The sequence below is a fragment of the Protopterus annectens genome, chromosome 8.part0, assembly GCF_019279795.1.
Source record: "Protopterus annectens isolate FY-2018-M chromosome 8.part0, PAN1.0, whole genome shotgun sequence".
Lineage (NCBI taxonomy): Eukaryota > Metazoa > Chordata > Ceratodontiformes > Protopteridae > Protopterus > Protopterus annectens.
In genome coordinates this window covers 669,863,719-669,877,482 of record NC_056741.1, presented here as the reverse complement: position 1 = coordinate 669,877,482, position 13,764 = coordinate 669,863,719, and the positions used below count along the sequence as shown (strand labels likewise).

General features: G+C 39.6%; 1 protein-coding gene across 1 annotated transcript in view; it reads left to right on the top strand.

The window, feature by feature from the left end:
- LOC122808974 (immunoglobulin alpha-2 heavy chain-like) overlaps positions 1-13,764 on the top strand; it is a 462,686-nt gene that overhangs the window by 28,017 nt on the left and 420,905 nt on the right. Inside the window, exon 2 of the mRNA XM_044080138.1 lies at positions 1,362-1,453. Coding sequence (XP_043936073.1) covers positions 1,414-1,453 — 40 coding nt within the window. The 5' untranslated portion in view covers positions 1,362-1,413. The remainder of the gene's footprint in view (positions 1-1,361; positions 1,454-13,764) is intronic.

Genomic DNA, 13,764 nt, shown 5'->3' with positions numbered 1-13,764 from the left:
TAACTGTGCAGTTTTACAATATCCTTTTAAATCAGGTACTTCTAAACTGCCTTGTTTTATTGGGAGGATGGACTTTTCTTAGTTAACTCGTGCCCTATACTTTTTTCTCAGATACATTTCTTCAACCCTTTATTAATTATTGCCCACAATGGGTTGATAAAAATGTGTTTGACCTGCATATAAAATTAAAGGGACTAAAAACATTTTCACTGCTTGTACCTTACTATCCATAACCATAAACAAGAGCTTCCAGGTTCTCAGTTTTTGTATTACCTTTTATTTAGTCTCTTACCACATATCCTTAGCTGCAATAGTAGAAGATTTTCCAATCCACATTCCAAAATACTTAATCTTGTTAAGAAGCACATATCAATGATGAAAAATGCAAAATGCTGAATTCCTGCCACTGTCAGTTTTACGTGAGTAGAAGAGCAATGTACAGTATATGATAAGCTGAATTGTAGAAGTTGAAAAAAAAAGACACTTTTTTCTTCTTCCTCCATAATCTATCAGTCTATCTATCTATCTATCTATCTATCTATCTATCTATCTATCTATCTATCTATCTGTCTGTGTCTATCTATCTATCTATGCTTCCTGTTGATGGATGTTTGATCTACAGAAAGGAACAATTCTGAGCTCGCAAGTGTCTCAAAATGCATAAATGCTTAGCACTGCAAAGTTTTGTCAGTATCCCAAGTATAACTTTATGTGTGTGTGTGTGTGTGTGTGTGTGTGTGTGTGTGTGTGTGTATGTGTGTGTGAGTGTGCATGTGTGTGTGTGTGTGTGTGTGTGTGTGTGTGTGTGTGTGTGTGTGTGTGTGTGTGTGTGTGAGTGCGTGGTAATATTAGCATCACAGTAAGGGTAAGGGTCAGGGACAGGGTTAGTGTAAGGTGTCTGTGTCTTGTTTAGTGTTAGGGTAAGGGATAGGTTAGGCTTAGCATTAGGGTTCAGGACAGAGTTAGGGCTAGGCCTAGGGTTACTAAGGTACTGTGTGGGGAAAAGATTTAAGTGGATAAGTGGATGGTGTAACATGATGGATGAAGTAAGGAGATAGTAGTCAGTCTGGTTCAAATCCTACAGTGGCCTTGCATATATGCATAAGTAAGAGAAGTAAGTAAGATAATTAATATCCTTGTATTCAAGTGTTCAGAACTAAATAAGTAGACAAAAACAACAACAAAGTTAACACTTATATTAAATGCTTTTTCACAAATAAATCTCAACAAATTCTTAATAAGTAAACCGTTTAATTGAGGTTCTTTTACAAATCCTAGTTCCACGTATTCTGTGTGTGATATGCTTGCTAAGTAAAAGCAAGTGGTATAACATCTGTACTTTCTGTTCTTTAATATTACAGCAATAAGAATTATTTTCAGACTGCATTGTGAACTGTGGGCTCACTTCTCAGCATGACAGTCAGAGTTTTACTTTTCACCCTCTGCTTTTCTGGTAAGTTGAATAAACATATCTAATTTATTGAATGTTATTCATCAAACTGTATTAAATATTCATAGAGCAATGTCCGTAAGTGAAGACTACATGACTCAATTATTTTTCTTTCTTATGATATAACTGGCAATGGGAGGTTGGTTCTTTTTTGTTGTAGTACTATTAATGTTTAAGTCCATCAAAAATGCTGTATCTTCCTGTTCACGGTACTTGTTTTTCTTACTTTTGCATTTACTGGTATTATGAAAGTCTCTGTTTATAAGATTTATATAGAACACGATAAGAGGAATGTCTTGACATACTGTCATATTTGTATTCCCTACCTATCTGATGGACTGCAGATTGTTAAACAACCACCAGCATGTGTATTTTGGGCCAGACTTCCTTTTTATAACAGAGCTTCTGCTTGCAATATCTTTAGTTCATGAGTATCATGAGTATACATCATCCATGGGATCCAGAAGACCATTGAGAAGTCTAGCTAGTTAAGGCCCAGGACAATTAAATGAGTTAGATTCCCCTGACAACAAGTGAAATGCTACATACCCTAGAGCAGTTTTGAATGTGACCAGTGTGCTTCATTGCTTGATATATATATAGATATTCCATAATTTGTGGATTCCAGTGCTTCTTGTTTTGCGTAAGTATAGAAGGTCAGTCATGGTTGGGTTTTTCATGACTCAGAAAGCTAAACACAGATTAACATGAGGGAACTTGTATGAGACAGATTATAAAAGATGGCTTTTAACCTATCAGTGCAACTTAGTGCATTTAAATCAGTCGTTTTAACCAGCTCCAGGAGTATAGAACGATAAATCAGTGAATACATTCCAGACAACCCAGGCTTAACTGGCATCTCATGCACTTAATGGAGCTGGCAGGGTGGGGTGGCTGGGGGAATGAGTGTGGCTGTCCTTAGTGGAGAGTGGGATGAAGCAGTATGCATACTACCCCAATCTCCTAGAGATGGAGCAGCCTTTTTTAGTCATTCTGGAATCAAGCTTTCAGTCAGCCAAACCACTGTAAGGTGACAGCCATCAATTGCAAGTGCTCATGATTGTGCACTCACATGAGAAAGGCATTGCGGGCCCCTACAGTAATGTGGACAGCTCATACCCTGCTTAGAATATGTGGTTAGGCTATTTAAATGTCATTGTACCTGATATGATAACAAGGCTACAACTAGTCATAATGGTTGCCTGATTGACAGCCCTTCTTGATAGCTCTTGCCTCTGTGGTTTTTTGGATTTTTCACCATGGAGGAATGAAAAGGTTCAAGTCTATTTAAGAAATGCTTTATGTTCAGGACATGTATGACAAAATGAGCATATGGATGAGATTCTTAGAAAGGTATATGCTGAAAGGAAGATATACTTAGGAAACAACTGTAGTTAGTGGCAGATAGTTCACTGTTGATGAAGGTACCCAAATCCCAGATGTCCGAGTCAATTTTAAGGGGATTGTCTATGATGCAGTATGAAGTGAGTAAGTCTTGCTTGCTGAATAGAACCACACTACATATTTTGGGCACAACCCTGAAGCCTATGGTCAGTACACCAGGCATTAGCTGGATTGAAGAATATGTGTATCTTTAGTGGTGTATGTGATGGCAGTCTTGCATGGTTTATCAGCTTACCATGCCACAAAAGCTTGTGTACATCAGTGAAGCTGTGGGCTATGCTGTCTGTAGAATTATCTATTGGCAGGGTCTCCCATGATAGAAAGGTCTTAGCTGAGATGCCACACTATGACAAATCACCTATGCAGCAGCAGCAATATTTGTGCAGAAGAAAAGTCTGGCAATCTACTTCTATTTTATGCCATGAAAATTATTTTGATAGTCACAATAAAATGAGATATGATATAGTGCTGGGAGATGAAATATGCATGTCAGAAGGCACTTAACAAGCCACTGGCAAAGTGGCAATGACCCATCAAAGCAGTGTACTGCTGTTTGAGGATGTGGTTGGAGTAAAGCCTTTGGGACCTTCAGTTGTTTATGTTTGCATACACAAACCAAGGGTCAGAAGCTTTAATGATATTTTAATTTTAGGTACATGGAATGTGAGAAATATGAAGCAAGGAAAACTGGAAGTTGAAAAGAATGAAATAAAATGAATGAACACTGACGCACTAGGTGTTAGTGAGTTGAAATAGACTGGCATGAGGCATCTTCAATCAGACGGATAGCCAGCTGGCTAATGGACAGGGCACGTGGTTTAATTGGGTGACTCCAAATTCAGCAAGAGGCCAGTTACTGTTGATGTGCCACAAGGCTCAATGCTGGGACCAATACTGGGACCACTCCTGTTCAGAATATACTTCTCTGAAGTCAAGGTTACTGTAGAAGGCCTCTGGATGACATTTTTGTGGATGAGGGCAAGCTGGAGACAATCTCTGAATCCCCCATTGGTGATATCCTTCAGGATGGTCTAGATCAGACAAATGATTGGCTCCAGTACCATGGCCTAAAAATGAAATGCAAAACAAAAATGCATTATCATACCCCTAGGAAAGTCAAATACCCCTGCAAATTACAACATCAATAGTACATTCCTAAATTAGACTCAGAGGTGAGAGATCTAGGTATACAGATAGATGATAGCCTGAACGTTGACTGCCATGTGTCCACAGTAGTGAGGAAGTCCTTCTATGTGGCACAACTCTTAAGTAAATATATGGCATCCAGATCCAAGGAAATTATAGCCCCACTGTACTTAGTCCTCATTAGACCAATAATTGGGTACAGTGTGCCATTTGGCATGTACTTGACTAGGCACATGCAGCAGCTGGAGTGAACTCAGAGGCTCCTCACAAAGAAAATACATGATGTAAACATGTCATATGAGGATACACTAAAAGCCCTATCCCATTGCTCCGTGTTTACTATTGTCTCCTATTGACTATTAAGGGGTGACCTATTCTTGACCTACAAGGCACTCACAAATCCAGCCCTGATGGGGCTGCTACACATCTGCAAGTCAAACAATACAATGGTCACCCAATCTAGGGATCTAAACTTAGTCAGCGACTCAAACAAAACACGCTGGAGAGACATATGTGTCTCAGAGATTAGCCCTTCTTTGGAAGAGGCTTCCTATTCACATTAAGCAGAGCCTTTTACTGGCCCTCTTCAAATTCAGTTTGGATCAATAGATGGGAATCACAATTTCACACCTGGGGTAATGCCTATGTCTCTTATGGATGGGGCACTTTGTAATATACTCAAGGCATAGGCACAAATCCATGCCACCTTCTTGCCCCTAGGGGACATGTATTGGGGAAAATTGGCTTATGTTACCCAGACTTGTAAGGGCTCTTAAGCCATTAGATTAGTAATCTCCTATGAACCACTGAACCTATGATATACCTTTCAGGGAACTTCAAATATAGAAAAAAATGGAGTTGCATTCATAATCAATAAGAAACTAACAATGCAGTGTCAAAATATAAAACAGTCAGCAATAGCTTAATCTCAGTATGATTCATAGAAAACCTGTCAGCACAACCATTATTCAGATGTATGCACCAACATAAATGCACAGGGAAAATATCTTGATCAATTCTATTAACAAGTTCAAGCAGAAATTAATTGTACATGCAAACAGGATATGCTGGTAATTATGAAAACGATTCCCCAGTGGCTGGAAAGGTATGTTGCTTGAATTAAAAATGATGCAGGACAACGTTTCATTGATTTCTGCAAAACCAACAACCTGTTCATTTCAAACACCCTTTTCCAGCAGCATAAATGAAGATTATACACTTGGACTTCTTCTAGTGGACTGCACAGAAATCAAATAGACTATTTTTGCAGCAATTGGTGTTGAAAAAATTCAATCATGTCAGCTAAAACGAAATGCCGAGCCGATTGTGGCACAGACCACCAACTTCTTATTTGTAAAGTCAAGGTCAAGCTGAGAAGGCACCAGTGTCTTTCTTATGTTCCAAGGTATGACATTTCTGACTTAGCAATTAAATTCAAAGATTACTAAGACAATCATTTTGCCATCTTGAACAGGCACACCAGTGAAAAGTATTCAGAGGAATTGTGGGAAAACATGAAGAAGAATGTATCTGAAGCATGCAACAAAACCAAACAGAAATGGATATCCAGTGCAACACTAGAGATTGCTTTAAAATGTAGAGAGGCCAAAGCGAAAGGAGAAAAGCAAACTGTTAAGGAGATCGACAACTCTTTCCAATGAGCTGCAAGGCAAGATAAAGAAAAATATTGCAATGACATGCATACAGAATTAGAAGAAAATACTCCGGGATAAACAAGATTGGCCTTTCTAAAGCTGCATGAACTCAGGCAAAAATTCCAACACAGAATTCATATTCTGAAAGATGCCCAAGGTGCTATGCTGAATGATACCTAGGAAATCAATTGTAGGTGGCAAGAATACAGAGTCCTTATATCAAAAAGATCAATTGATTCAAAAGCATGTCCAGGCTGCAACATATGAATAGAAACCAATAGTGATGCAGGATGAGGTTGAAGCAGCACTAAAAACTTTACCAAAAAACAAAGCCCCATTTTCTGATGGAATTCCAATAGAAATACTGAAGTGTTGAAATGAAGCTACTGATTTTAACAACACTGTACCAACAAATCTGGAAGTCATCATTATGGTCAAAAGACTGGCAAAAGGCCATATTTCTCCCAATACTGAAGAACAGTGATCTTACTGATTGTTCCAATTACCGTACAATCACCCTCATCTTACACGCTAGCAAAATTATACTCAAAATCATACAATGGAGACTGCAACCTTATCTGGAACAGGAACTCTCAGATGTGCAAGCTGGATTCTGAAAGGGAAAAAGAACATGAGATATCCTCACAATTGTAAGACTGATCCAAGAGAAAGACAAATAATAGAAGAACATATACATCTTTTTTATTGATTACAAAAAGGCATTTGATTGTGTAGTTCATTAAGCCTTGTGGTCAACTTTGAAAAGGATGCCTGTACCACAGCACATAATTGTTCTCATGTGCATTCTATATTGTTATGAAGAAGCAACAGTTAGAACTGAAAAAGGAGAAAGAATTGATTAAAGTCAACAAAGGTGTGTGCTGAGGATGTCTCCTTTTTCCTTATCTGTTTAATTTGTATGCAGAGCAAATCATCAGGGAATCGTGGCTATATGAAAGCAAGTGTGAAGTGAAAATTGGTGACAGAATTATCAACAGTCTGTTATGCGAATGACACGACAATCTTGAAAGGCAGTGAAAATGACCTGTGATATTTGATATCAAGCTTGAAGGAACACAACCTCAAGATGAGCCTGTACCTCAAAATGAAAATGATGAAAATACTTCCAACTGGTGACATAACTAACTTCAGTCTTGATGGATAAAACATCAAAGTTCTCAATAACTTCAGTCCTCCTGGGTCAGTTGTTACCAGGGAATCAACAAGTAGCATGGAAATTCAGTGGCATCAATTTATCGACAAAGGAGCTATGCAGAGTTTGGAAAAGCTGTTTAAATGTAAAAATATGTCTATTCACATAAAGATCAGATTATATTGTCATCTTTTTCTCAACAGCATTAATTTGTGCCTTTTTGACTGTTTTTATGCATCTATATCAGATGATCAAATGTTTAGTTAAGCGAATAACTAAATGTTGATCACTAATAATCACACACACAAAACATCAAATGGCAGTTTCCACTCAGGGAAACAATGCCGTTGCCCAACAAAAAAATAAATAAGAAAACACAAATGAAGTGGGGGGCATCTCCCCCCACACCCCCTGATGTGGGGGACTGTGCCCCCCACATCCCCATAACTAAATATACCAACTCCAAGATCGCTCCACATTGAAGAAAGGGCAAACTCCGTGCAATGGCCAAATTACTTGTTTCCATGAGTGGAAACTGCCATTCGTGGTTTTGTGAGTTCGATTATTAGTGATCGACGTTTAGTTATTCAATTAACTAAACGGTCGATCAATTAATATAGACCCGTTTTTATTGTTTGTGCCCACTTATTACCTGAACTTGTTTTACACTGAAATATTGTTAAGTTAGCATAGACTAGATGCAAACTTGCTGAATCTAGCCTGTTTTTCATACATTTGAACTGAAATTCAGCCATCTTGCATTAAGAAGGGCTCCCCTGCACCCCTGTGGCAGAAGATTGTGGCTACAGCCTTGTCTGAGTCAGGGATTACTGGAGGAAGGATCATTGTGTGATTTCCTACTGGCAGACTAATTTAAAACTGTTTAATTTTATATGTGTATAAGCCTCACATTTGTGTGTTTTTTGCTCAGGTAACCAGAGCTTCTCTGCATTTGGCATCCTTCACCTGAGGTCCTGAGTGTTTCTGCTCAAATTCAACAGAAACAAAAAATAAAACTTACTTTAAGTTGGATCTGCACTTTTTCATCTTTATTTTACTGTTTTAATGCATTAATTTCTGATTTTATGACTGTTTTTACTGTTTATGGCTGCTTATTACCTGCACTTGTTTTGTACTGAACTATTGCTTAGCATAGACTAGATCTAGATTTGCTGAATTTAGCCTGCTTTTCATATACTTGAACTGAAATCTAACCATCTTCTTACATTAAGAAGGGCTCCACTGCACCCTTGTGGCAGGTGTGGATATAGCCTTGTCTGAGCTGGGATTTGTTGGAGGAAGGATTATGGTGTGATTTCCTATTGGCAGACTAGTTTGAAACTGTTTAATTTTGACTGTATATAAGCCTTGCTTTTGCACATAGCTGCACACCTCACAACAGGGGTTAGTGGTGCCTTGTATAGAAGCAAACACCTAGAAACTATTTTTCCCTAGACACCAGTCATTGAAACCCTCCCAGGTTCTGTGCTGCTCTGTGGGCAACAGAGCTGCACACTTCCACACTGCAGGTAACTCAGCTGAGCACTGAGCAGCATCTCCCCACTTTTCATTCCTGATTTTCTATAGAATCAGTCTCCGTGCTAGTTCCAAAGCAATAGCTGATTTAATTTGCCCTCTCAGAAATTAATACTTAAGAATTACCTACTACTATGGATAATGTTTCTCAACATTTCTCCAGCCAGCCTGATTGACATGGGCATCCTGAGGCAATGTAGCAATTGCCTCCTGTATATTAACGACCACTTGCTCCTAAAGCAAACAAATACAGTATGTGAGAGCTGTAACTATACCAAGAAACTATAATCAATCTTCTCATGTAACAATAAACAAAACATCAAACAGGTTGTCAACAGACACACCACTTCACTCACACAAGATAAGGTCAAGACACATAAACCCACATACATGGAGGTGCCCACTAAGAGCCTACCAAAAGACCAGAGACTTTCCAAGTGCAAACAACCTACACATACTGATAAATGAACAGAATCCATCACTACACATAACAACACACATATCAGTGTCTCAGAAATTAAGGGCCTAAGGCAAAACACCTCAAAATTTAATGTCCTAGTCAGAGATGACTCAATTATGAGACAAACAGATGTCCCCCTCACCAGGTTGGACAAGGAGAAGGTTATGGTCATCTGCCCGTCAGGTGCCAGGATCCATCAAATCACGCATGCACTCTAGTCACTCAGCAATAATTACTGTTGTGACTGTCATAGTACATGCTGGAGTGAATGACTTGAGACATACCTCTGAATTATATGAAGAGACATGACTGAACTCTCAGACTATGTATCTCAGGCAAGTATGTCCCTAGTCCTAAGCAGCATTCTACCTTCACCTAGGATGATGCCACAATATAAACAAAAATGATTGATTTCAATAACTGGCTTAGCTTCTTGTGTCACGACAGGGGATCCAGTATCTGACAGGCTGGGAAAGACATGGTCGACAGACCACACTGTTTTGCTAGAGATGGCCTTCACCTATCGCCTCAAGGCTTTTGGATCCTGGCAAAGACGCTTGCCTCCCTCATAGTGCCTTTTTTTAGGCAATGTCAAAGAACAAAACTTCTGATGTAAAGAAATCCACTACAGACAAACTCAAGGTCATACTGCTTAAAGCTGGGAGCCTAAACAGTGAATTGCACTTCTTGGAAGCATTCCTCACTGTGGAAGATGCTGACATCTGTGCAGTCACTGAGACTTGGTTCAAGGCCACAGGGAGCAGCCCATGCAAGGCTGTGATACCTTTCACCTGTTCAGACCTCAAAACGAGTAGGAAAGAACCAAAGGTGGAGGTGTCTCCAGCTTCATTAAATCCAAATACACCTTGAGATTGGTAAAACAGTGCAACTCTCTTGAGCTACTGCAGGTCCGAATAACTATAGGCAAAATACTTTACCACATCATCACTAGCTACACACCTGAAACCCACACAGGAGCAAAAAAACCTGACAAAAGTTCTACAATTAAGCAATGGTATAAAAAGTTTCAAAGCCTCTGTTAACACAGCCAACAATGACTCCTATGCAGAAGAGTACACAAATGCCCTATATAGCTACTTAAACAAATGTACTATATTGACTTAGCTGTACCTGACAGGACTAAAACCAGTTCCTCCCAAAAAACAAGCCACCTGTTGGACTGTAAGTATAAATAAGTTATATAAAAATGAAAGAAACTGATATCTAAGAACAAGAGGGAAATTACCCAACAGAGGAAGAATACCCCCCACAGCTTGAACAAGCAAATCAGATATCTTGTAAAGTTCTCTAAGGCTAGTTATGAGACTAAATTAGCATTCATAGCTAAAGACGGCCATAAGGCATTCTTTAGCTATGTCTGAAACCTAAAAGGGAGTGCCCAGTTGCCTGCTGAACTTATAGCGGATGGTACCACTCACACTGAACCTGAGCAAATTGCCACCCTACTAGCTGACATATTTGGCAATAACTTCACCCCCTATCCCCCCAAACCATACTCAAAAGCATTTCTGACACAAGTGCTCTACCAAATATCTCCAAAGAACAGGTCATATAAGCACCCTCCAAGGCCAAAAAACACGGCCTCTGTGAGACCAGATAACATCACAGGTTGCATACTTAGGAATCTAAAACAAGACTTAGCAGAACCACTTGTCATTCTTTTTAACCATAGCCTGAGCTTGGCTTTGTTCTGGCAGAGTGGAGAACAGCAACAGTTATCCCCTTGCACATAGGGGGATCCATCAACCCACCCAGAGTGGAGAACAGCAACAGTAATCCCCTTGCACAAAGGGGGGGGTTCATCAACCCACCCAGGAAGCTATCAACCCATAAGCCTAACCAGCCTTATCTGCAAGACCATGGAAAGAACCATCACAGACCTTATCAACAAGGACACAAGCAACCTTCAAACTCTTGACCCAACCTAGTTTTGTTTCGTCAATGGTAGATCTTGCTTATTAAACCTGGTGGACTTCTTTGAAAATGTCAGCAAAGCCCTGGATGAGGGCAAAGCAGTATATACTGCCTATCATGATTTAGCCAAGGCTTTTGACACAGCCTCCCACTCATAGATCATTGAAAGACTCTGGGGATTAACCCATACATCATTATATGGGTAGTCAACTGGCTCACTTGCAGAATACACACTGTTAAAGTTGGGGGAGTCCACCTCCACCAGTAGACCAGTTACCATTGGGGTACCACAGGGATCTGATCTGGGCCCTCTACTGTTTGGAATCTATTTCCTCTGAGGTCCAGGCCAAAGTAGATGGCCTGTGGCTTACCAAGTCTGCAGATAACTGCAAACTGGGTACGATCATTGAGTACCCCAACAATGTAAATATATTACAGAAGGGGTTGACACAGAGAAAATATTGGTGCCAAAGTCATGAACTAAAACTAAATGCAAAAAATACCACATTATCCTCTTTGGCAAAGAACTAGCCCCTGCTAATTATGATATAGATATCACCCCTCTAAGCTCAAAACCAGTGGTGTGAGACTTGGGAACACAGGTTGATAGTAATCTAAACTTCGACCATCATGTGCCCATAGTGGTAAAGAGATCCTTCTACACTGCACATCTCATAAATAAGGGCATTGTATCCAAGACTAAGGAGGTTATAACTTCACTGTATTTGACCCATATCAGACCACTAATTGAGTAAAATGCCCCCCTCTGTGTGTATCTCACCAGACACCTGCAGAACTGGAGAGACCACGGAGGTTTCTAACCAAGAAAATCCAAAGGCTCCAAAATGTAACTTATGTGAAAAGATTGAAAGCCTTGTCACTGTACTTTGTATCATAGAGGCTGCTGAGAGGAGACCTGTACCTGGTCTACAGAGCAGTCTCTGACTCTGCCCTAATAGAAATGCTACACATCCACAAATCAAATGGGACAAGAGTTACTCACTCACTCCAGGGCTCTAAACCTAGCCTGTGACATTAACAGAACATGATGGAGAGACAGATATATCTCCCAGAGACTGCCACTCCTCTGGAATAAGCTCCCACTTTATGTGAATCAGAACTCCTCAATGATCCTATTTAAATGCAACCCTGACAATAGGATGGGTGACTGTAAATTCCCCCTTGGGGTGACACCTATGTTCTCATGGACAGGGGTAGTTGGTGCTGAGCATAGAATTGCTCTGCTAACAATGACCATCTGACTATGGTCAATTAGGGTACATGGGTTTTTACACGGCTAGGCTTGTATAGGCCCTAGGGCCATTAGCCTAGTAACCTCCTATGAACCTGTGAACCTATTATATGGTTGTGAAAGTTGGACAATCGAGAAGAAAGATAAGAAGATCAATGCATTTGAATGGTGGTGTTGGCATAAACTAGTATGAATCCCATGGACTGCTCATAGAATGAATGAATCAGTCATTGCCAAGATCCAACCCAAGTTCACTTAGGAAGTTCAAATGTCAAGGCTCAAGCTATCCTATTTTGGACACACCATGAGAAGGAAAGCATCACTGGAGAAAGACATTATGATTGTTGTGGTAAGCGGCCAGCATAAGAAGGGAAGACCTCTTACTTCTTGACACAGTGACAGCAGATATGAACATGTTACTGTCAGCCCTTACTGGGTCTGTGAAGACCAGAAACCATTTAGAAAAAACTGTTTAGAGTTGCCTTGAGACAAAGTCAAATCGAAGGCACCTCACAACAACAATGATGGCACTCAGTTTGCAGTTATTGACAAACTTAGTGAGCCAAAGCCCATCAATATCTGCTTTAGCATGAGAAAGTAGATGCCAAACAGTAGGGGGCCCAGGATAGAGCTGGGGAACTCCACTGGTGACATGCTTTTGTGTGAAAATGGTACCCTCAGCCCTTACTGTAATAGCTCTGTCAGTGAAACAGCGGGATATCCAGTGGATGGTGAAATGATTAATGTAAAGTTGTATAAGCTTCTTGATAATACCTGCTTGGGGAATAGGAAAGAAGACCTTTCCTAAGTGGAGTCAAAAAGTGTGGATGACCCTTTTGAAGACATTGATTAGACTGAGATATAATAAGAACCTATTATCCAGCTGTGATGGACTGGGTTATGTAGTACTTCATACACCCATAGCCCTGACCAATGACTAAAAGCCTTGCTGTTCTCTTTTGCCTATACACATTTTGAAATGCCCTCCCTTACTAAAAGGACAACATTCTTACAGAGGCTGCCAGTATCACTGTATGCATGTCTGTGCATGTATGTATATATATATATATATATATATATATATATATATATATATATATATATATATGTGTGTGTGTGTGTGTGTGTATGTATGTGGGTGTGTTACAGTGTTACAGACAAGTTGTCAAATCTCAAATGACTGAATTCAGAAAAATGTGCCATAGCTGATCAAAAATCAGCTGATCGAATGTGCCTGCTTTGTTTCTGTCTGAGATTGCAGTACAGTGCGGATCAGGAAATTTGCCCTTTCCCTGCTATAGTGCAATCTCAGAATTGGTAGATATAAGTAGCAGGGAGTGTGGGGTCAAAGCCCCCACATGCAGGGTTGGGGGACTTGGTCCTACAAAACACAATACTTTTTTTTTTTTTAGCTAGGCTGCTATTGACAAGTTGTGTTTGATCAGTAGCCTTTTGATATATTGTGTTTTCAATGGATGGTCAATCATCCACATTATCTATCTGTCTATCTATTTTTTCCTGCTAACCATCAATTGATCTTTTCAAAAAATATGCCATGCCCATCTAACAGCAAAAAAACAGAGCAAATAATGTGTAGAATTATATCCAAAAGATATATATATATATATATATATATATATATATATATATATATATAAAACATATGTATATAAATGAAATTCTTTAAGAGACAAAGATGTCTAAGGGAGGGGACATCAGAGGCTTAACTTTTTAACTGATGATGCCTCATGAGAACCAATGGAAGTACTTCAC